General features: G+C 37.4%; 1 protein-coding gene across 2 annotated transcripts in view; it reads right to left on the reverse strand.

Moving 5' to 3' along the window:
* The window catches only part of LOC131403163 (5'-3' exoribonuclease 2-like), a 41719-nt gene extending 18241 nt beyond the window's left edge, over nucleotides 1-23478 (reverse strand). Inside the window, exons 1-8 of one of the 2 annotated variants that reach the window (XM_058537485.1) lie at nucleotides 23366-23478; nucleotides 18864-18932; nucleotides 17286-17417; nucleotides 12621-12736; nucleotides 10207-10342; nucleotides 8517-8624; nucleotides 8336-8425; nucleotides 7584-7656 (exon numbers count right to left, since the gene is read on the reverse strand). In XM_058537485.1, the coding sequence (XP_058393468.1) occupies nucleotides 7584-7656; nucleotides 8336-8425; nucleotides 8517-8624; nucleotides 10207-10342; nucleotides 12621-12736; nucleotides 17286-17417; nucleotides 18864-18869 (661 nt within the window). In that variant the 5' untranslated portion in view covers nucleotides 18870-18932; nucleotides 23366-23478. The remainder of the gene's footprint in view (nucleotides 1-7583; nucleotides 7657-8335; nucleotides 8426-8516; nucleotides 8625-10206; nucleotides 10343-12620; nucleotides 12737-17285; nucleotides 17418-18863; nucleotides 18933-23365) is intronic. The other variant, XM_058537486.1, reaches the window with a different exon arrangement.
* Between the last annotated feature and the right edge of the window lie 2630 nt (nucleotides 23479-26108).

The raw sequence follows: 26108 nt of genomic DNA on the forward strand, positions 1-26108 counted from the left end.
GAAGTGTTAATCCAGGAGCAGCAGGTGGTGTTGGCCACAGCGCAGACACCTCCCTGCTCAGTTAAAAGATAATCAAGGGCTTTCCTATTATCAAGAATAACTTTGGCCAGAGAGTCTAAGGATTTTTACTGGGCAGGTTGTTGCTTTAGCAGCAGATTCTACAATCTTTCCAAGAGTTAAGAGGAGGTTTCTAATCAAAGCTTCATTTATATTTACCTCTAACCAAGAAAGTAGGGTTCTGCCAAAGGAAGAGAATCCTGAATCATGAATGCCTCCTAGTAACTCCCGTTTGAATCTGTGGCTCAGGACTGGAAAGGTGACAGCCTTGGAGGCTGGTGAAATTTAAGTGTGTGTAGACCATACAGATGGTTTTATTCTGGTGATTCTTGCCTGTGTCCCTTTCTTTGCATAGATCCTGGATGCAAAGTTCCCTAAGTTTGGGGTTGTTAACCAGAGACAGGGAAATGGACCAGGGGGTCTCTAGCATTATGGACAGATGTGTTTTTTGATGACAAATGAAGCAGTCTGAAAAGTGACCCCCCTTAGCAATGGCCTAGGAGATACAGATGATGGCATTATCTTTCTAGGCCCACGTCAGCATAAAGAAAGAAAGAGAAGAGGACAGGGTTTCACGTTTAGTTAAAGTATGAAGTCTTGATCTGGCCTCTTGGGAGGAAGCAAGTCTTCCTTGGTGTTGGCTACTTCTCTTCCTCGTCACTTTGCTTAGGACGTCTTCAGCATCTGTACAGGACCAGGTGTCAGGTGGAGGCTTTTTCATCTGTGAGAAGTGTACCCAAGCCTCAAGGCCCTGGAGTCTGACTGCCAGCTGGGTGGTGAGGAGGAGCTGGTATAGTCCCTTCCAAGGAGATCCAAGGGCAGTCTTTGTTCTGAGTGATTCCGACTCAGAGGGGTAGGAGAAAATTAGAAATTCTAGTTTGGAGATTCATAGCCAGATATTTTAGGAAACTGGAAGAATTCAGGATCCAGTCCAGTTTACAGATATATAGCAAAACCTCAAAGAGATAATAGGATTAGAATCTTATATAGATAAATATGCAAGCATAGTTTTTCTCTCTATGTTTGCTCCCCTTTTATCAAAGATAATCACAGTAAAACTAATTGCTTTGTATTAAACTTATCTTGATTATTTTCATAAGTGCAGGAAGAATAGTGATTGACCATATAAGCTCTTTTTAAGACTGCTTTGCTGGAACTTTGTAAGCAAGATATCAGGCTGATTTCTCCAAGGGGCTTTATTGGCTCCATAAAGCCAACTTTAGTTTCTTAAAGGTTTCTGGGCATCTCCAAATCTATGTACATCTCCCCGAAATATGGCATTCTAGTCAAAGCCTTAGTAATATAACCAATGTGTTCAATTGTGTTCTGTTACAAGGATAACAGATTCTTACTGAACTTATGCAAATAACTATATTGCCCTAAAAAGAATACTCATGAGTTTCTGAATTGTGGAGAGATCAAGTAGGGAGAAAAAGTAAATGATTCATCTTTATTTAAAAGGGTGTACTTTACCAAATTGCTGGTATTCACAGACACCTTAGGAGAAAATGTTTCCTTAAATCTGGAAAAATAAAATATCAAGGAACTGGTAATATTTCAAAGAAAAAGTTATTAAAATTTTAATCATCCTCCTCAGTTTAGTCTGTCCCATGTGATTAATTTTTGTTCTGTGAGAATCCAGTTTTCCATTATTTCTGGAAATTCTTATCCAGTTCAGTTTTATGATTTTAAAGTTATTAAAAACTTGAACTTGTCAAAAGCCCTTTCCATGAATCTCCTTGAAGATGAAGTACTTTTATGGGAACACTTTTGCAAAACATCAGAGTAAAACAATAACTGTCTGTGAAAAGTCTTAAAGATGCTCTTTGTTAAAGATCTGATGGGAGTTCATTATAATGGAATTGACAAGGAAATTTGGTTATTTCTGTAACATGCAACATTTTAAGATAATAACTGGAATTATGACTGATAACATTATACCAGGATGTACTAGACATTAGGAATTTCATATAATTTCTGGAACACTTATAACACACCTGTACCTATACGAATACACCATAAAGGAGGCTTTGTACTAATTCTTATTTGACAATGCTTCCCATATGATTTAACATATCAAATAAGCCTAATTAGTTTAACATCTCCCTTTTTATAAGGAGAGAAAACAAATCTTTTGAGATGTTCCAGGAACCCTCTGGAAAATCCCAAAGTTAATTTGAGGTCAAAAAGACTTCATTTTAGAATTGATTTTTGGGAAGTTTGTCAAAAAAATAAGAACGGTTTTTGAACACTTGGTCAAACAGGATCATAGGACACTGTGTAACAATACCTAGTTATCTATTTAACCATAGTGACAACTAAAGACTTCACATGCAAGTATAGAATGTTACCCAATTGTCAAAAACCTTAACTCTTTTAATAAAGAAGATTCAGCAGTAATCAAAGACCTGATAAAGACAGCACAGGAAATTATTCTGACAGGTCACAAATTCTTTGTTTTCTAAGCAGATTACTTAAGAGGTAAAGAAAAACCTTTCGAAATCTCTAATCAGGAGCAGACTAATAGTCTAAGAAAACCTTGTCCTTTTATCAGATGAAAGAAAATTATGTTCTAGTTTTACATAAGTACATTGCTGATTTTAAAACTTAATTTTATGTCTCTTATAATAAATTCATTTGATTTTAGCCAACTTTACACAATGCAAGATTCTCTCTCTCCCTTTCTCTCTTCCCAATTTTCTATTTAATTAGTCCTTATTCTCCTCCTTCCCATCCTGAAATAACCAGCCTCACTTTAGGACAAAATTATTTTCTTTTCCCTCAGAAAATGCATCTCCATTCATAACTTCTCCTATCAAAAACAGATACCCTACTTTCCTAGCTTACAGACATGTTTCCCTTATTACTTCTAGTAGTTTAAATCACATATGTTAGAATTTTTTAACCCTAAAAAACCTTAGTTTTTTAGTGAAAATAAAGAAGTAAACAATTAGGAACTGTCTTTTATAATAGCATTCTGTGGCTTGGTAAATTTATAAATACTTTTGATAATTTTTGGAAACGTGCTTTCTTGTAGTAAATTTCTCAGTGTGGCACAACACATGTCTACTAATAGGCCCAAATATCTTTAATTCCTTTGTAAAGCAAAATGTGGATAAACCTATGTTCAGTAATTAATATTTCAGTATTTTATCTTATTTAGAAATGATCTGAATATTCAATGAATTTAACTTAACTCATCATTTAACGTAACTTAGCAAAACTGTAAAATTTCAGGTTACCAAAAAGATTTGGGGAAGCTATTTTAAAAGTTCACATAAAACTTTTTATCCTACTTAGATCTATTTAATTTACTTGTTCTTAACAACTATGTTTAGACTACCTCAAAAACCTTCATGAGAAGAGTCACAAGACAGAACAACCAAACTGAATTGGCAGTCCAAAACATATGGGACAAGAAACAAAGGAAATGCAAAAGAACCAGAAAATAAGTGACAAAACAGCAACATTAAGCCCTCATATATCAATAATTACCCTAAATGTAAATGGATTGAACTCTCCAATCAAAAGATACAGAGTGGCAGGATGGATTAAAAAGCAAGACTCATCAATATGCTGCCTTCAGGAAACACATCTTAGCACTAAAGACAAGCACAGGCTCAGAGTGAAAGGATGGAAGACAATACTCCAAGCTAATGGCAAACAAAAGAAAGCAGGTGTTGCCACACTCATATCAGACAAAGTAGACTTCAAGATAAAACAGGTTAAGAAAGACAAAGAAGGGAAATATATAATGATAAAAGGGACACTCCATCAAGAAGACATATCACTTATAAATATATATGCACCCAACATAGGAGCACCAATGTACATAAAGCAACTATTAACAAACCTAAAAGGAGACATCAACAACAACACAATAATAGTAGGGGATCTTAACACCCCACTTACAGCAATGGATAGATCATCCAGACAAAAAGTCAATAAAGAAATAGTAGACTTAAATGACAAACTGGAGAGATGGACCTAGTAGACATATACAGAGCACTCCATCCAAAAACAGCTGACTACACATTCTTCTCAAGCGCGCATGGAACATTCTCTAGGATAGACCATATGTTGGGAAACAAAGCAAGCCTCAATAAATTTAAGAAGATTGAAATCATAACAAGCATCTTTTCAGACCATAAGGCTATGAAACTGGAAATGAACCATGAAAAAAAAACTGGGACAGTGACAAAAATGTGGAGATTAAACAACATGCTACTGAACAACCAATGGATCATTGATGAAATTAAAGGAGAAATCAAAAACTATCTGGAAACAAATGAAAATGATAACATGCCATATCAAACCATATGGGATGCAGCAAAAGCGGTCCTGAGAGGGAAACTCATAGCGATACAAGCCCACCTGAACAAACAAGAAAAAGCCCAAATAGGCAACCTTAAATTACACCTAACAGAACTAGAAAAAGAAGAACAAACAAAGCCCAAAGCCAGCAGAAGGAGAGAAATAATAAAAATCAGAGCAGAAATGAATGAAATTGAGACCAAAAAAACAGTAGAAAGGATTAATGAAACAAAGAGTTGGTTCTTTGAGAAGATAAACAAAATCGACAAACCCTTAGCCAGGCTTACTAAGAAAAAAAGAGAAAAGGCTCAAGTAAATAAAATTAGAAATGAAAGAGGAGAAATTACAACGGATACCATGGAAATACAGAGGATTATAAGAGAATACTATGAGAAATTATATGCCAACAAATTGGACAATCTAGAAGAAATGGATAAATTCTTAGCCTTATACAACCTCCCAAAATTGAACCAAGAAGAAATGGAGAATCTGAATAGACCAATCACAAGTAAAGAGATTGAAATAGTAATCAAAAACCTCCCAAAAAATAAAAGTCCAGGACCAGATGGCTTCTCTAGTGAATTTTACCAAACATTCAAAGAAGATTTAATACCCATCCTTCTCAAACTATTCCAAAAAAAGAGGAAGATGGAACGCTTCCTAAATCATTCTACGAGGCCAACATCACCCTGATACCAAAACCAGACAAAGACAATACAAAGAAAGAAAATTACAGGCCAATATCGCTGATGAACATTGATGCAAAAATCCTCAACAAAATATTGGCAAACCAAATACAACAATACATTAAAAAGATCATACACCATGATCAAGTGGGATTTATACCAGGGACGCAGGGATGGTTCAACATCCGCAAATCAATCAACGTGATACATCACATCAACAAAACAAAGAATAAAAACCACATGATCATCTCAATAGACGCAGAGAAGGCATTTGACAAGATACAACATCCATTTATGATAAAAACTCTCAATAAAATGGGAATAGAAGGAAAGTACCTCAACATAATAAAGGTCATATATGACAAACCCACAGCCAACATCATACTCAACAGGGAAAGACTGAAAGCCTTCCCTCTGAGAACAGGAACGAGGCAGGGCTGCCCACTCTCACCACTCCTGTTCAACATAGTACTGGAGGTTTTGGCCAGAGCAATTAGGCAAGAAAAAGGAATAAAAGGAATCCAAATAGGCAACGAAGAAGTGAAACTCTCACTATTTGCAGATGACATGATTGTATATATAGAAAACCCTAAAGAATCTGTTGGAAAACTATTAGAAACAATCAACAACTACAGCAAAGTTGCAGGGTACAAAATCAATCTACAAAAATCAGTTGCATTTCTATATGCTAATAATGAACTAACAGAAAGAGAGCTCAAAAAGATAATACCATTTACAATTGCATCAAAAAGAATAAAATACCTAGGAATAAATCTTACCAAGGAGGTGAAGGACCTATACAATGAGAACTACAAGACATTATTGAAAGAAATCCATGATGACATAAAGAAATGGAAAGATATCCCATGCATGTGGATTGGAAGAATAAACATAGTTAAAATGTCTATATTACCTAAAGCAATCTACAGATTCAATGCAATCCCAATCAGAATCCCAATGACATTCTTCACAGAAATAGAAAAAAGAATACTAAAATTTATATGGGGCAACAAAAGACCCCGAATAGCTAAAGAAATCCTAAAGAAAAAGAACAAAGCAGGAGGCATCACAATCCCTGACTTCAAAACATACTACAAAGCAATAGTAATCAAAACAGCATGGTACTGGTACAAAAACAGACACACAGATCAATGGACCAGAATTGAAAGCCCAGAAATAAAATCACACGTATACGGACAGCTAATTTTCGACAAAGGTGCTAAGAACATGCAATGGAGAAAGGAAAGTCTCTTCAATAAATGGTGTTGGGAAAACTGGACAACCACATGCAAAAGAATGAAAGTGGACCACGTGCTATCGCCATTCACAAAAATTAACTCAAAATGGATCAAAGACCTGAAGGTGAGACCTGAAACTATAAAACTCATAGAAGAAAATATAGGCAACACACTATTTGACATTGGGTTTAAAGGAATCTTTTCGGATGACATGCCTACCCAGACTAGGGAAACTAAAGAAAAAATAAACAAGTGGGACTTTATCAGATTAAAGAGCTTTTATAAGACAAATGAAACCAGAATCAAGATGAACAGACAACCAACCAGCTGGGAGAGAATATTTGCAAAACATACATCTGACAAGGGGTTGATCTCCATAATACATAAAGAACTCACACAATTGAACAACAAAAAAACAAACAACCCGATCAAAAAATGGGCAGAGGAAATGAACAGACACTTCTCCAAGGAAGATATACAGATGGCCAATAGGCACATGAAAAGATGCTCAACATCACTAATCATCAGGGAAATGCAAATCAAAACAACACTAAGATATCACCTCACGCCTGTTAGAATGGCTATAATCACCAAGACAAAAAACAACAAATGTTGGAGAGGATGTGGAGAAACAGGAACCCTCGTACACAGCTGGTGGGAATGCAAATTGGTGCAGCCTCTATGGAAAACGGTATGGAGAGTCCTCAAAGAATTAAAAATAGAGATGCCCTATGATCCAGCCATCCCACTACTGGGAATCTATCCAACGCATCTGAAATCAACAATCCAAAGAGGCTTATGCACCCCTATGTTCATTGCAGCATTATTCACCATAGCCAAGAAGTGGAAGCAACTTAAGTGTTCCTCGACTGACGATTGGATTAAGAAAATGTGGTATATATATACAATGGAATACTACTCAGCCATAAAAAAGACAAAATAGTCCCATTTGCAACAACATGGATGGGCCTGCAGCATATTATGTTAAGTGAAATAAGCCAGAAAGAGAAAGACAAATACTGTATGATCTCACTCATATGTGGAATATAAACCAACACATGGACAGAGAAAACTGGACTGTGGTTACCAGGGGCAGTGGGGGTGGGAGGTGGGGGGTGGGCACAAGGGGTGAAGGGAGTCATATATATGGTGATGGACAAACAAAAATGTACAAGCCAAAATTTCACAATGTTAGAAAGAATTAAAACATCAATAAAAAAAAAAATAAATAAATAAATAAAATTTCACCTTAGGAAAAAAAAAAAAAGGAATAATGTCTAAATTTTACCTTGCCAGGCATATTTCTTCCCATTTAAATCAATAGCAAAATCTTCAGGGTAGAAGTCAATTATGCTAGAATCCTGTATCAGGGAGAAAAGCAAAGATTCAAAACAAAAGTCACATATTTCTGTTACAAAGAATTTGATACAACTTTCATTCAAGTTATCAGGCCTGATAAGAAAATGAAGTTTCATTCCTTTTAAAAAATGTTATTAAGATATCAGGTCACTAATCCCGGGCCTAGTAAAAACAAAATTAACAATTTTATTTTAAAAGATGAAAATAAAAAGGCCTTATTATAAAAGAATTTTAGAACTGACGACTGTGGGCCCAAGACAGTGAAGAGTTTATTAACTCTAATAATTCCTACTTCTCAGCTGGGTGTCACTCTTTCTAGCTAGGACACAAAACACACGCAGCGGTGACTGCAGGTAAACCAGCCTTCATGCTCTGGTACCCACCACACATGGCTGGAACCAAGAAAAATAAGGACTTACAGGTATGCTGAGAACAAAATGACTGTTATTAAGAATTTCTCCCAAACACATATCAATTTTATTTACTGGGTAGGGTACTGATGGCCAAGGAAAGCAGGAAAAAAAAAAGTAGTAAAAAATATACACAAGAATCCAAATACTTTTACTTTGTTTCTGGACTTCACTATTGTAACTATAAGATGCAAAAGCAATTGTGACTAGTGCTAGCAAAATGTACGACAAAAATCCAGTTATCAACACACTCAAAAACTAAGACACTCACAGGATCACTCATGAGCTTCTGCCACGATGGAGGTAGGAAGTTACCACTTGCAGCTGGAAAAACTCCCATAAGTTGTTCCAGTGGTTTAAACTGCAAGAAAGAAAAAAATTTTCAGATAAGACACAATTTTTATCTAAGCCAAAATTCTACAAATGTTATGGCTCTAAATACTCCAGCTTACCGGTTTAGTACCCTTCTCAAAATCAGAAGGCATGTCTGCAATACCTTCCAAGTCTGAAGCAAATGGTGCATAATGAAATGGATAATACCACTTCCAGGAAGCACAGCCCTAAAATCAGTAAAAACAAACAAACAACAACAACAAAAACAAATCTATGTTAATGATGGACACGGTAAAGACAAAAAAATTAAACTATCAACCTATAATATTCTACTGATAAAACATATGACTTTTGGTATACATTCCATATATTAAGTTTTTTCCATGAGTCCTAAAAGATGTTTGGATTGAATCTAAACTTTTACTTCGTATCAACGGCTCCTTGATTTAAAAAATACTGCAAAGCATCTTTAATAATCAGTAGTTAATACCAAACTTTATATTAACAAACACAATTTGGTGAAGATTTTTATCCTTAAAATGTGTTTGGTGACATTTCTTTCCAACTCGAGAGCTGCTATCATCCCATAAAATGAAGAACAACTGCAGCTGACACTCACTGAGTGTACAGGTGGCTAAGGGACATCACTAGAAGAGTGACTGAGCGTAAAAGAGCCCAAAGTTTCATTTTACAATTCCCTATTATATTTTCATGTGACAACTTTCTCTTTACTTTAAAAATATTTAAGTAAACCAATCAAAAAGAAAAAACAGTAAGTTATACTCAAAGAAAAGAGAAGCCTTCCTGAAATGAGTTTTGACTCTGCGCCTAGTGAATTAAAATCCTGAGGGTCAGAGCCGGCTCAGTGGCACAGCAGTCAAGTTCACACGTTCCACTTCAGCGGCCCAGGGTTCGCCGGTTTGAATCCTGGGCTCGGACCTACTCATCGCTCATCAAGCCATGCTGAGGCGGTGTCCCACACAGAAGAACCAGAAGGATTTACAACTAGGATATACAACTAGGTACTGGGAGCTTTGGGGAGAAAAATGTTGAGAGTCGGAGTAAAACACGAAATGAGAATATTTTACAATTGATACTTAGTGTATTAAATTACTTTCTACTTTCCAACAAACTTCACCTATTCCCAAGTCACATCAAATTTGCTTCACTCCCCAAGCACGAAACCAGGTATTATCAGTGCTACAATCCCCTATATGTCCGCCTAATCTCTCACCAATCTGACATCTCATTTATCAAAAGCTTTAAGTCAGATACAGATTACTCCAATGAGAATGCACTTCATGTAACATCACTACTCTATATGGAGGAAATGGGATCATTCAAATTCCTTTCAAATTCTTACCAGTTATTTTCCAGGCTTTTGTCCTTTGTTCAGTCATTTAGCGACTGTGTATTAGTTACTCTGTTATTTTTTATTCCAATTAAACAAAACAACAAACTTTAATAATTTTAAAGACCAAGTACTCTCAACCACAGTATTTAATGCTGAAATTCTTTAGCATAACAAAAATCAGCTTCGTTTATATATTAACACCTAAGGAGCTTCAAAGGCTTTACAAACAAATCTTATTTAAAGTAATGAATTTCTTTACAGGAAGCTTGAAAATATGAGTCTGGGTTCAATTTCAGAATATAGCTCAACAACACACTATTATAGAAATATAGGAAGCTTGAAAATATGAGTCTGGGTTCAATTTCAGAATATAGCTCAACAACACACTATTATAGAAATAACTATTTTCTTAAAGTGATTAACTAGAAATTTAGAGGAAAATATTCATTTTGTACCTGGTAATAATATCGAAGAACCCAGCAGAGCCCTTCAACGTAAGACTGTACAACTTTACGACGGAATTTGTCATCAGCTGCATCAACATCAAATTTGTTCTTGTAGTACCGCTGCTTCCACCCAGCTTCCCAAAGCCTAAAAATCAGGCAAAGCCAGTTCATGTTGAATTAATACACTTTCAGTAACTAGCTACCAATTTATCATCCCAATCAATTTATACTTAATATCCAGGTAAAATGTAAATGAGTTAAACAGTAATATTAACATAGCTTCATTTAATTATTTCTAAAAAGTCCACTTTCACGGGATTTATTATCAACTTAAAGATAGTTAAACATTAAAAACTCAAACACTGATTCTAGAAAGATCATTACAAAACTACAGTAAAAAAAAAGAGAATAATCATTATTGTTTGCTAAGATTTTCATACTGTTTTACATGTTTTTTTGATTGTAGAACAATTCTACAACTACGTTTTAAGAGGCAAATACTGACGATATTTTATATAGTTCAAGTTCCTCAGTTTGTTAAAGTATATCTAAATTACACAAAGAAAGTCAACTAAATTACTTTTTTAAAAAAGAATAATCTAGAAGCCAGGCAGAAATTATGTATATACCTACTCTCCCTATCCTTGGGCCTTCTCCCTCATTCAGCAAAGCGTTGTTGGCATAAGTGAAGGACACGGACACACACACACACACACACACACGTTCTGGTAAAACTTAGAAGGAGGTCATCAATTCACTAAATTTTCATTAATCACTGAAAATACAATGTGAAAAACCACATTTTCACTCAAAGTATTTTTTATTTTTTGAAGTACTCATTTCTCAATCTCTGAAAGATTTAAAGATGCCAAAGAATACTAAAAAAAAATCAAGAACGATCAAGAACATCAGGATGATTCTCCATTAAGGGCTCTTTTCTACCATGTGCCAGATCTTACTAATTAATTGCAGTCATGTTTCAGAATACACTATATCAATTTTTTTAATTTACTTTTTTTTTTGAGGACGATCAGCCCTGAGCTAACATCCAATGCCAATCCTCCCCCTTTTTGCTGTGGAAGATTGGCCCTAGGCTAACATCCATGCCCATCTTCCTTTACTTTATAGGGGATGCCGCCACAGCATGGGTTGACAAGCGGTTGAATCTGCGAACCCCAGGCCGCCGAAGCGGAGTGCATACACTTAACTGCTGTGCCACCGTACCGGCCCCTACACCATACCAATTTTAACTTTGCCCCCACGCAAAAGATTTACAGAACATCAATTAGGAGAAATATCTTCTATCCATAATGTTGAATATCACTATTTTACAGAAACTATTAATGAAATAAATGCTAAGAACTCCAAGCATTTCTTGATAGAAGCAATTCTACTTTGATTATCTTCAGCACCAAAATTAAACAATAAAGTACTAAAAAAATCAAGTTAACTATTAAGCTGATATTGATCATGATGGCTACATGGTAAAACAAAAAAATATACTCCAAGAGTTGCAGAAGCAGAGGATAAAAACTCAGATCAGGTAAATGCTCAATCACAAGTCACCACAGATCTCTGAATCTGACATCAAAAGATGTTGGGAAAATACAGAACCAGACATCACACTTCTGAAGTTTCTAATCATAAATACAAACACATCATCCACATCCTATAAAAGAAGCATGAGCTGTGAACCACTACTGTTTAACTTTGAAATAAATCATTTTGCAAAATTCTAAACGAGTTACAATTATTGAGGTTGTTGGCCCTTTGCACTTGAGCCCAGGGTTCAAATCCAGATTTAATCACACAAGAAGCTGTTAATCTTATTATATAATGATCTCAAACTTCTGTATAAATTAAAGACACCAATTTTCAGACTATAAATTTTAAGTATATAGCTAATGGGAAACTTCTCTGTCATGAAATATAGTTGTGCATATGCAAGTTCGTGGTTTTTAAAAATACATTTATCTCTTAACCGAAAGCCTTTTGCATATTTCATTTTAAAGAAGAAACTTTTCAATTGAGATGATTAAAACAAACTATATCAAGTAACCAAATGTAACTGAACTTTCTGGGTTAAGCAGCTTGAAAATTTAATCTCATAACAGTAACATTCAGATCACATAGAGCTGAACACCTCATGTCTAGCCAATCTAGTGCCTCGTCTCAGAGGGAAAAGTGGCTTGGAGGACGAAAACCAGCATGCATACTAATCTAGATACTTAGGTTTAACAGCTATAGCTTACACATCTCACTGGAATTTACTGACTATCCTAACCCTCCACATTAATTACTGGTGGATAAAAAGATCACAGGCAAGCATCTGAAGGCACTGCTGCTCTAAGCTAAACAGCATTAATTAGACGGCGTCTATTTCAGCAATTTGCTAACAAAGTGCTACCAAAAAATAGCTTCACCTGACGTTATCCTCTCGTTCAGGTTCACTGTCACTGTCTTCTGCTTTTCGCTTAATTCCTCCTATCGGAGACGGGCCATCAGAAGTGAAACTCGTATTAGGAGATACTGAAGGACTCTGTAGACAATTATGACATTACAGAGGAAGGATTTAATTATTCATTTCACATAAGAAGTTACATCCAACTACTGTTACCACCATGCTTCACAGTAATACATTTTTTTTAAAGCTATTAAATAGATATGGTAAATATATTTAGAAAGTATAAAGACTGATCTTGGCCTACTCCACCTCTCCAAAAAAGAATAATATAGTACCAAGCCTCCTATGCTTAAACTCAAAAGAATTTGAACATTAGGGTAAAAACTGCTTCAGAAGAAATAAGAAAAACTTAATTTCATAGATTTTTTTTTTTTAATTATAGGACTTGAACATTTTTTTTCTTTGGTGGTTCCCTCGTGTTATGAATTTGTGATCACTTTCCACCAATTAACTAACAAAGCTGTAAGGGGAAAAATATATACATATGTATATAAATTAATACATAAAATACTCAATGCTGGTGAGAATAAAGTTAGATGTAAGTGGTTCAACCTAGTACAACCATTCTAGAAAGCAACCGTTTAATGAGACTCCGCCAGATATCTGTTAAACTATTTTATACATGTTGTTTTAAAATTCATCGTACAAATAAAATCTATTAGTCATCTTAGAAAAATGCAGCTTTTATTATTATTTCAAAGACTTGGATACCACTTTAAATTTACCATGATCTTCCCTTTGTACCTAACTCAATGAACATAGTAGCACCCTAAAGTATTTTAATATTTAACTAAAAAACTATGGGCAGCTTGGTGGCATAGTGGTTAAGTTCACACACTCCGCTTCAGCGGCCCGGGGTTCACAGGTTCAGATCCCGGGCGCACACCTACACATCACTCAGCAAGTCATGCTGTGGTGGCATCCTACATACAAAATAGAGGAGGATGGGCATGGATGTTAGCTTAGGGCCAAACTTCCTCAGCAAAAAGACAAAGATTGACAACAGACGTTAGCTCAGAGCCAATCTTTCTCACACACACACACACACACAAAAATTAAAATGTTCTGCAACTTTAATGTTAAATGACCAAAAACCTAAGTGGCAGAAAATGTTTTCATGGTAAAGTTTTTCTTCTGTTATTCACAGTATATTATATATTTCAAGTAAATTATTTTTAAATCGAGAACTCAGGAGCCTATTTTAATGATACTGTAACTAAAACCTCAGCATGAAGGTAGTTCACACCAAAGGCCAAGAAAAGTTACAACAAAGCAAAACTATATTTCACATAGAGCTCACAACACTTTCCTTTAATAGATGTATAATATCAATTTTACTCATGATACTGTATGGCTAATACTATCAAAAAAAAGAAAAGAAAAGAAAAAAGAAAACAGGGGCCAGCCCTGTGGCCTAGTGGTTAAGTTTGGGGCCCTCTGCTTCAGCGGCCCGGGTTCAGTTCCCAGGCACAGACCTAAAACATTCGTTGGCAGCCACCTATATACAAAATAGAGGAAGACGGGCACAGATGTTAGCTTAGGGCAAATCTTCCTCAAGCAAAAGGAGGAAGATTGGCAACAGATGATAGCTTAGGGCCAATCTTCCTCACCAAAAAAAACAAAACAAAACAAAAAAAACACAAACAATAAAAATAAATCCAGGAAGGCACTGTTGTACTTGGTAAATGAGATGGGTATTTTCAGTCAGACACATCTGAGTCTGAAATGCCAACTCCAACCCTGACCAGCTGTATGGCCTTGGGCAATTTATTTAACCTCTGTCAGCCTCAACTTCAAACAGGGACGATACTGTTCTATCTCTTTACAGGTTATAGCAAGGAGTAAATGAAACAATATACGTAAACATCAAAGCTGCCTGCCTGGCGCATGGCGGTTAACCATTCAGGAAGTTATCCCTATTAGTTTTTAAACAACACTAATCCATTTGGATTAAATTAGGAGACTGATATTCCTGTCAATCATCTAAGTACAGAGAAGGTGTAAACAAAGCAATCTTTCCCAAATTCACAAACAAGATATAAATTATCTTTAGACAACAAAAATAATATACCTTCAAGAGAAAAAAAGAAGAAAAGAAGTTGTTTGCTCTTTAATGCTAAATATCTGCTGCTCTTTTCTGCTCTATCTCTACTAACAAAAGTATTCAGAAATATTCTTTCCTAAACATACCAGAGTCATACCAATTCATTCAAATTTCTTTTTAAAAAGCTGTTTTTGCAATCAAAGTTGATTAAACTGAGAATGGTCGCAAATATAATGAAACTACACTTCAGAATGCAAAATTTAAAAACATATTTATGAGGAAACAGAAGCTATCTAATAAAACACTAACCATGTTGACCATCAGTAGATACCAGTCAAGTACTGGAGCCCAGCACACCCAAACAGCTCAGAAAAAATAACACAGCAAAAATCCATAACTGTAAAGGCTTCCTTTAAATAAACTGGTAATTTGGCTTCATGATTTCCTTAAATTCAACACATTCTAGATGAAAACTCCTCTATGCAAAGATTCCAGTAGAAATAACTGTGTCAAGGAGAATTAAGACAGGATCAAATAAGCAACCTAATCACCAATCTCCCCATTCCTATTCCCATGGCAGACATTATTAATCAATATAGTCTAATCCTGTGGAGCCTGAATATTGGAATCTTTCTCAAAGCAATCATAGCTGGCAAAGTTTAAACCTACCTGCCTCCCTGAGATTAAGAAAAAAGCATTTTATCATCAACGTGGTGTTAGCAATACTAGTCACTCTCAGTTCATTCTGTGAGGACGGTAGTCACTATAATCTTAAATGATGGACATCAGCTTTTTCCATTCTACACAAGCATCTCATTGCAAAACCTTTCACTGACTCTCTATATCCCACTCTGTTAATGGTGTAAGGAATAAGACAAGAAAGGAAAAACAGAACAAAAACACAACAGAAACCCCAGCCGCTTCTCTCAGAAGATGCAAAATCTGTTTCCAAATTCCAAATCTAAGGTCCTAAAACTTCTAAGTGTGAATTTATGGGAATATAAATTCAACCAGTCTCATGATATGGCAAAAATTTCACATATAGGGTTGCCCTGTGATAAAGGATTTGAGCATCAATAGGATAACTATTAGAATAATGAAATTTAAATATCCCAACTTACGTAATACCCTTGGATATATCATAGCAAAAGTTTACATAGGATACTGTACCTTATATAACATCTTTCCTCCCTCTACAACACTCTCTCTTTCTCTCGTGCCTACTAGCCTGAAATAAGCAATAGCTTTGATTACCTTTTGTCTGTGTACATTAGTTCACGGTCTGTTCCCTTACCCCTGCTGCTGCCCTGCCGGGTGCTCTGAGCTCATGGTCTGCTGCCATTACAGGAAGCTACTGAACAGAGCACAGCCTTGCTGGCTGAGACGATTTGCTTCTGCAGTCTGGATTACAACATTCAAATAAGGAGGAATACCATGAGGCAAATCCATTCAGTTCCTGAGTTTATAAATAGGGAGCAACCGAGCCAGCCCTGATGGCCTAGTGGTTAAAGGTCGGCGCGCTCAGGGCTGGCCCCGTGGCTTAGCGGTTAAGTGCGTGCGCTCCGCTACTAGCGGCCCGGGTTTGGATCCCAGGCGTGCACTAACGCACCGCTTGTCTGGCCGTGCTGAGGCCGCGTCCCACATATAGCCACTAGAAGGATGTGCAACTATGACATACAACTATCTACCAGGGCTTTGGGGGAAAAAAAGAAGAGGAGGAGGATTGGCAATAGATGTTAGCTCAGAGCTGGTCTTCCTCAGCAAAAAGAGGAGGATTAGCACGGATGTTAGCTCAGGGCTGATCTCCCTCACAAAAAAGTTTGGCGCGCTCCGCTTTGGCAGCCCAGGTGCGGTTCCTGGACGCAGAACCACACCACTTGTCTGACAGTAGCCATGCTGAGGTGGCGGCTCACATAGAACTAGAAGGACTTATAACAAGAATATACAACTAGGTACTAGGGCTTTGAGGAGGGGGAAAAAAAGAGGAAGACTGGCAACAGATGTTAGCTCAGGGCAAATCTTTCCCAGCAACAAAAAAAGAGCTCTAAAAAAAATGTGGATAATGAGAGCTACCTTAAAATATGTATTCAGATATATTCCACGTCTGAGTTGGAGAGTGAGAGTTTAGGCAGTGAGGAGTACCTGTATTTGACAAACTGAGGAATACTATTCTGCAAAATGCCCATAACTGATCCCTGGGAGGAAAGGGGAAAGACGGCAGCAAAACCACCCTCTTCTCTTGCTCTAGCTATGAGACATTTGGATGTCCTGTCATGCTTCTAGCACCATCACTACCCAGTACCTTTGGGGAAGCAGGAAGCACTGTGGCCCGACTGCATTAGAGAAACACTGCAGCCACTTAGCTATCCACATTTACATGTATGTTCTTTTCTTTCACATCATTTAGATATTTTCATATTAATAAGGATTTAACAGAGTTAAAAATATCTCAAGGCAAAAGAAATTGAGAAAAACTATAAAACAAAACAACTCCAGGCTAAGTGATAAAATTCACACACAACTGTAAGAGGCATCTGAAAGTCACCACTCTTCAATGCTACATAAAAATAAGTTACTTACAGAATTATTCTGCATCCTCATTTCATAGGCTGCTTGTCTCGGATTACTGGCTACTTGAGAACCTGGTGAATTTCTTGAACCCGAGGCATGAGGGGTTAATATTCCACCAGGAGTGAAAGCTGGTTGATCTCTCTAACATAAATGGAAATGAATGTAGAAATTAAAATTAAATCACAACACAGTTAGATGACAGGAAGAAATGAAGGCAATGGAAAAGAGTCCCTGCTGTAAGCTCTTTAAAGACGAAATGGATTTCCGTTAACATTACAGGGTTGTCCACAGTTTGATTTGATGGTAACTTACCCTGTAAACAATAGTCTGTAATATTTAATAACTCTGCTATAAAAGTACATACAATACACTTTTCTGATACATAGAAGCTATTCAAATCTCATTAGGTTATTCCCTTATGTTCACTTACAATTTCAAAACGCATTCAAGACACAATTTTAGGCAAATAAAGATAACTATTAAGGTAAAAAAATAAGCCAAGAGTTTGATTTATACTTAGGAAATACAACTTCTATTTATCCTTCACCTTGATGGAATTTAACTCTTTGTTTCCAATTAGTTAGAGCTATGATTATAGCTACAGTAGGTGACAGTCATGGCTGACTGATAAAAGATATTTTTTAAATAGACACTGACTGAAAGAAAATAATAATACATAAAGTAGACATCAAACATGCCCTTCCCTATCTAAGTGGTTTTGAACCCACCTGCAACAATAAATAACTCTACTTTTCTCCCTTATAGGTTCCTGAAATTGCTCGATTCTAATAAAACATAATAATAAAAGGTAGTCCCCAAACTCCATTTGTTTAAAATCCAGTAAGGAAGACAAGAAAAACAAAAACTTAAGAAGTTAAGTGACTATAAAGTGTTATGCAATTAACTAAGCAAACAAATATCACAAGCGAGAAGCACTCGAGTTAAAAGGAAGGACTGCTCAACCTGGATTACAAGCGGAAGCAATAGGGAGGCCTCGTGGAAAATGTAAGATGGGAGGGAGCCGTGAAGTCAGAAACCCATTGAGAGGGACCAAACAAAGGCAATGCTCTGAGTCAGGAGGGACCTGCTATATTTAGAAGACAACTGGGGAAAGCAGGGTGAGAACTTGACCAGATCATAGTATGCTCTGCACGCCAGACTAAGATAGAACTGGATTCTGCGGGAACTAAGGAGTCACTGGTAATTTCTGAGCAGAGAAACAACAAAGTTTCGAGTGGAGTCTTCTAGGAAGAGTAACCTGACAAGGATATAGACAGAGTGCAGTAACTTTCAAGAAGATGCAAAGAGCTAACTATTTTTATTACAAAAACAATACCCAATTACCGTAAAAAATTCAAATAGCTAAGTGCTACCCGGCCCCTCTGGCCCATCAAGTGTATCCCCTCAGACTCTAGAGCTTAGAAAGGACTTCTTTAAAACTGACACCAGCATTCTTTCTCCAGGTAAGAGGCAGCTGGGTAGACATTATGTCCCTAACAAACTACTGGATAAGGAATAAAAAGCTATCTTACTCCCAAATTGTAAATGTATGTTATTGCCAATCTGATGAAATTAATTAAAACTCACCTTCATTCTCTTTCTCTTTTCTTTCTGTCATCTTCTAAAACTGCCCTAAAAGTATAAAATCCACATATTCTGTCAAATAATTACACAAAAATGTAAGAGTTAAACATTACCAGGAATGATTTGGGAGACAAAGTTTTAAAGGAAGACCCCAGAAATGTAACTAATTAAACTAGGCAATGGACTATATGTTCAAAGTGCTGCTTATCAGAACTTTAGATAGACAGAGATCATTCTAAATTGAGTTTAGATACACTTTAATTATTCCTCTTAATTTTTTTCAGATAGTTTTTGATATCATTTCAGGAAAGAATGCAAGAGTCATAACAAAGACCCTCTGTTTTACCCCGGAGCAAGTAGCCAACCAATACGGAGAAGACACAAATAAGTAACTCCCCACTTACTTTGGGCCACTCAAAGGCCTCCTTTACCCCAGAAAGCACTCCTCCCACGCCCAAGTTTCTGTGAGCATCAAGGCACTGAGACGACAGCTACGGTGGCCAGGGCTGCTGCTGTGGACTGAAACAGGGGCCAGCAGGTGCTGTACTGACTGTCATTCTACCAGCAGCTGCACTTCCATCACTTCCAAGTCAGTACTGCCACCTGCAATATAACACCCTATTGAGATCTGAAATTTGTGCTTTGTGCCAGGAGAGGGGCTGAATGCTGGATACATGGTGACTGACGACCTTAAAACCTCCTAAGACAGCAAAACCACCAATTTCTTTAATCAAGCTTTTGCCCCATCTTTAAACTTCTCTAGGTCACCAATGACCCACAGACTGTGAGATCCATTACTCAGTTTTCAGTCCGTATCTGACCGTGACTCTTCCTTCTTGATCCGTGCTCTTCACTTGGCTTCCAGGACGCTACACTCACCTGGTTCTCCTCTTTCACTCTTGCTGAATGCCTTCACTCCTCAACTTCCCAACACCTTAATACTGGCGTTCCTCTTCACCCAGTACTTGGACCTCTCACTCTCATGGGAGTAATCATCCAGTCTCACGGCTTTAAACACCATCTACGTGCTGATGACTCCCCAGTCAGGACCTCTCCCCACTCAACATCTCCACTTGGGTGTACAAACTTCACATGCCCCAAATGGCATCCCCACCCCTAGCTTTGTACCTCCTAGTCTTCTTTATCACAGTAGCTCAGACCATTTTTCAATTGCTCAGACAAAATGCTTTGGAGTCATTCTTAATAGTTTTCCTTCTCTCACCCCTAGCATTTAATTCACCAGCCAAATCCACTAGTTTTACCTTCAAAACATGTTCAGAATCCAATTACCTCTTATCAATCTCCACTGCCACCATGTTGGCTCCCTTGGATTATCGCAAAAGAGTCTAATTGGGCTCACTGTTTCTATCTTTGCCTCCATACAGTTAGTCTCAACAGGGCAGCTAGAGTGATCCTTTTATAATATGTGTCAGATCTTGTCACTTTTATACTCAAAACCCTCCACTGATGCAGAGTGAAAGCTCAAGTTCTTATAATGACCTATAGGGTCCTACCAGATCTGGCCCTCCATCATCTTTCTGACCTCCTCTCCTACCCCTACTACTTCCCCTTTGCTTCCTCTGTGCCTGCCACACTGGCTCCTTGCTGTTCCCTGAACATCCTGGGTAAGCTCCTGCCCTAGAGCCTTTGCACTGGCTATTCCTTCTGTCTGAAATGCTCTTCCGGCAAACACCTGCATGATTACTCCCTCATATCCTTCAAAGTCATCTGTCAGTGAGGCCTTCTCTAGTCATCTTTTCTAGAACTGCAATGTCCTCATGTCCACCTTCCCAGATATTTCCTCATCTGCTTTTTTCTTCACAGCACTTATCACTCTCTAACATATTACACACTTTACTTAGTTTTTGTGTTTATTGTCCATCTCCCGCGGAAGAATATCAGCTCCATGAGGTCAGGAATTTTTGTCTGCTTTTTTCTTTTGTTTTTTGTTGTATCAGTAACACTCAGAATACTATTTGGCACACGGTAAACACTTAATAAATATATGCTGAATAAATGAAGAAGATTTGCAAGACAAAAGGCAAACATCAAAGCTCATAACATAAAAAGCATCATATTTCTGACCTAACTGCTCAATTTTAATAATAAATATTGATGTATTCCTCTTTTACCATGTATTCTGCTGGTCAGTTAAATACCTATTTCTAAGGGTGGTAGTTACACATAAGCAAAATAGGTACACCTGGTTGGACTTTACTGATCTTTAATTTCTGTGTGCTATGAACTTCTTTGGAAGTCTGTCAAAAGCCGGAGACACACTTCCTGGGAAAATACACACACCTAGATACTATTATATTGAATTTCTGAGGGTTCATAAATTTCCCCGATGTCCAACTATGCTGACAAACATCATATGATGTCAGGGATACCAAAAACGATTCAAAGCTTTAAAATGCCCTCTCTGCCAGGCCAGCTGGAACCTTTATTACTCAAATCTGAAGCACTCTGGTATCTATCAAATCCCATACATCCCACTCTAATGGCAAATATCACCAATACTTAATAGTACAGAGTAACCTAAAACCACATAAAAGGACTGTTCTAACGTGAGGCTTTTACACCAAGTACTACACCGTCTGTGTAGTTTTTTCTTAAGCATAAATGGCAGCAGGTCAGGTGGAGCCACCAGAATTGTTGAAGGCTTAGTTAAAAATGGCTGTCCTGATAGACATTTGATATCCTAGACAAAGTCAGTTATGCTATTTAAATTTTACATGTGAAAAATTCTTGCCATCACAGAACATTACCAAGTACCAAAGGCTTTAAAAAGAACACTTACAGTCTACCCACACTGTTATATAAAATGGTACCCAAGGTTCTAAAAAAGAGATCACTAGCTATAGCATACAAAGCTGAAGAAAATATAAAATCTTGTCAGATGCAATGACATGTTTTAATCTGTTAGGAGATAATGAAGCAATGTAGCAATATTATTATGTTGCTATTTGCTCAAAATAGCCATATGACCTTTTATAAAATCAGTTTCTAAAAGGATTTCCTTCACTCTCTTTCTAAAAAGCTACTGTCTGCTCATTTTACCCACTGCTTGCCTCCCTTGCCACTCTTGCACAATCACCCTGCAACCTACTCTGCCTCCAGGCTACTGCCCCTCCACCCCACTAACTCTTCAGGACCTCTGAACCCCTGGCCATGGACTAGGGGCCTATCTCACTCTGACGCCTCCGGCAGCACCAGTGGCTTCTCATCTCTTCAGGGATTTCCTCCCACCTCTCTAGAACTGACTCCCCTTTCTCCTTAACATCTATGCTTCTTAAGGTTTCTGTTGGAGGCACTTGAACTCCATACAAAGCTCCAGGGATTTCAACTTCACACTCATGACGTGAAGTATTCTGCTAATGTTCTCAAATCTCCTTCCAAAAGACTTCTGCCCTGAGCTTTACACATATCCATCTAACTGCTTCACGGACTTTTCTCCTCTCAGGTGTCCTGTGACACCTCCAACTCTGTATCTCCAAAATGAACCTCAATTTCTACCTTGTCCTCACCCCAACCTGCTCTACCCCCACTGCTTGCTGTCTCATGAACGGCCCAACCACACTCCAAACTGTCCAAGCCAGACTGGATTTCTCACCTAAGCACTCACTCCATCATATGTCATCAATTTCCAAGTGCTTTATTATTTTCTTTCTTTCTTTTATGTTTAATTGCTTACTCAGAGCTGCAACCCTCTGCCTAGACTGATGCTATCTAACCCAGAGGCCCCTACACTCCACTACCAGAGTACAGAGTTTCTAGGTCTTCACCTGACTTCCACAGCATCAACATTTCCTCTAAAACATGGCATCCACTAGTTCATTCCCAGCATTCTCCCAGTCTTGGAACCCTCATTTCACATCCCGTTGATCAGACACGTGTTTGGATTTTTATCTTAATCAGGATTATGAAGAGAGAAAAAAATTACAGTGCAATTCACACAGTGTGCAATACACAGTTCCACACAGCAAGCATCACAGCCTTTATAAAATAATCAAAGCACTGGCCACTCATGATTACACTGGCGTTTGATACACTATAATAATATAACAATGCATTCAAAGAGGTTAAAAGTACAATCACAGGATCATCACAGCATATTAGAGACAGGAGCAATTTAGCTACTGCAATAGAAACACTTTACCTCATCATCCTTTCTCTTTTTAAAAATGCTATCCTCAACTTCACCAACTGCTAACATGATCATCTGTACTCTTTGCAGATTGACATAACCACTTTCTGTAAGGTAACCCTGTAAGTGATAAAATACATGTAAAATAATCTTCTTATAAAAGCAAATACTTCTGTTTTGAAATTATTCAAGAAGGAACTCACCCCAGTTTTGTGAACCACATTTTTGTATATGTTAACCAAACGGTCAATTGCACCTTCCGTGCCACCAGGAAACAAACATTATGTATTAGGACCAGTACGCACTGTAAGCAAGAAGGCTACAACAGTAGTTTAAAAACCCACACAAACACACATACCGAATCTCTAACGACGGCAGGTGAGGAAGGAAGTCATTTCCCACAAAGAAGCACATGAAGACCCAGTCATCAGTGCTCCTCTCGACATCAAATGTGAGCGGTAGGCTGGCCATGGTGAGCTCTCTTTCCAAATACTACAACCAAAAAGGAATCCTGCCATTAAAGCTATGAAACGGCACTCTGCTTTAGAGGGCTGATTCCAGTGATTATTGCTACATACCTCACAAAGAACATCAAGACGAAGGAAGATAAACTCTCCTTCTGCACAAGGAAGACTATCTGCAAGTTCATCGTGCTGCAACAAAAGGAGTAAAGATTAAACAAGTCTACTCTAAACCCTGTAATTTTTTTCCAGCCAAATGAACATTATAGCTTATTTTAAAGCAAGATCCATTTTAATATTACAAGTACTAAATAAAAAAAGAACTCACCAAACCACTTTAAAAATAAAAACTACCCATAATCCCAATCATATCTAGACCAGGGATCGGCAAATGCTTTTTGCAAAGGGCCAGATAGTAAATATATATATTTTACCCTGTGCGGGACACACAGGGTCTCAGTTGCATATTCTTTCATGTTTTATTTCGTTTTTACAATCTTCTAAAAATATAAAAACCAGGGCTGGCCCCCTGCATAGTGCTTAAGTTTGGCATGCTCCGCTTTAGCGGCCAGGGTTCGCAGGTTCGGATCCTAGGCGTAGACCTACACCACTAGTCAGCCGTGCTGTGGCGGCAACCCACATATAACATAGAGGAAGACTGGCACAGATGTTAGTTCACGGCTAATCTTCCTTTAAAAATAAAAAAAAGTAAAAACCATTCTTAGCTCATAGGCCAAATCTAGAGGGCTGGAGTTTGCCAATCTCTGACGGATAGCCAACCAGTATTTTGATGTGTATGCCTCTAGACCCTTCTCTGTGAGCATACAGCATATTTCTTACCTGCTCTTTTCACTCACTATGTCTTTTAAAGAGGTACCATATTCTTAAAACAGATAGAAACCTCTTTAGAGACTGGATATAATCAAGTGAACCCAAAATATGCAGAAACTAGGAGTAACTTAAAAGTATCAAGAAGTTGAAAGTATCAACAAGTTTAATATATTTGATTTGTAGTTCCTTTTAAGAATAACCATTTGAGGGGCCGGCCCGGTGGCGCAAGCGGTTAAGTGCGCGCGCTCCGCTGCGGCGGCCCGGGGTTCGCTGGTTCGGATCCCGGGCGCGCACCGACGCACTGCTTGGCAGCCATGCTGTGGCGGCGTCCCATATAAAGTGGAGGAAGATGGGCACAGATGTTAGCCCAGGGCCGTCTTCCTCAGCAAAAAGAGAGGAGGATTGGCGGATGTTAGCACAGGGCTGATCTCCTCACAAAAAAAAAAAAAAAAAAAAAAAAGAATAACCATTTGAAACATTACTTGTACAAACAAATCATGTGCCATGGACATTATTACCTATGAGACTTAAGCCTCGTATACTTACAAGCTATGTTAGGAAAAGTGGAGAGTAGAAAGAATGAGCACATGCATGCTTTTGAATGTGTCTTTAAAGAGTTTTCAAAGACACATTTCTATGAGAGGGAACAGAGAAAGTAAGTAAAAAATCTAATCAAAAATAGTCTTCTCTTTATTTTAAAAATGAAGCAACCTGAATATATTTAATGCTGTTCAATTATACACTTAAAAATAGTTAAAATGGTATATTTTGTATTATATATTACAACATAAATGTACCTTGAAAATATAATGCTAAGTGAAAGAAGCCAGCCAAAAAAAAACCATACACTATATGATTCTAGTCATAGGAAAGTCAGAATAGGGAAATCTATAGAGACAAAAAGTAGCTGAGTGGTTGCTTAGGGATGGGGTAAACAGGGTCAGGGGATAAAGGGATGGTAGCTGAAGGGTTCAGGCTTCTTTTTGAGGTGATGAAAATATTCTAAAATTTACTGTGGTGATGGTTACACACATCTGCGAATATATAAAAAAACCCACTGAATTATAAACTTTAAATGGGTGAATCGTATGGTATGGGATCATATCTCAATAAAGAGATATGAGATCATATCTCAAAAAAAAATTGAGATATGGAATAATACCTCAATAAAGCTGCCTAAAAAATGTAGTAGCCAGCTCCAAAAAAAAAACATCATAGTGAAGAAAGCAGAATGTAGGATCAGGGAGCAACATCGCTTTTGTTCATTATTAATCCTTCCTGCCCTTAAAGCCATGCCTGCATGTTGGCAGAAAAAAAAAAAAAAAAAAAAACTAAATGAAGTAGATGAGTGACAGGAAAAAAGCAGGGTAGGAAACCTGGATTTCACCACATGAAAAGAGCACAATTCTACACTATGCAATGTCACCAAAAATTAGACATAAAAATATCCTCACTTATACCTGGACATACAAACTACTAAAAACTAACTTACCAAATAAATTTCTGAAACATCAAATGAGTCTGTGTAAGGCTTTGTTTGAAGAACTTAACTTGTATTAATTGATTTAACCCACACAACCACCCTATGTGGTACATATATAGCTGATCTTCATTATTTACAAGTTCCATATTTGTGAATTTACCTACTCACTAAAAGTTTTTTGGAATCCCAAATCAGTATTTGCAGCATTCTCATGGTCATTCACAAACATGAGCAGAGCAGTGAAAAATTTCAGTCTATCAACACACACGTTCCAGTTGAGGTCAAACAAGGTGACATTCTGCCTTATTTCAGCTCTCATACAGAAA

This window comes from Diceros bicornis, unplaced genomic scaffold, assembly GCF_020826845.1.
Source record: "Diceros bicornis minor isolate mBicDic1 unplaced genomic scaffold, mDicBic1.mat.cur scaffold_55_ctg1, whole genome shotgun sequence".
NCBI classification, from domain to species: Eukaryota; Metazoa; Chordata; class Mammalia; order Perissodactyla; family Rhinocerotidae; genus Diceros; species Diceros bicornis.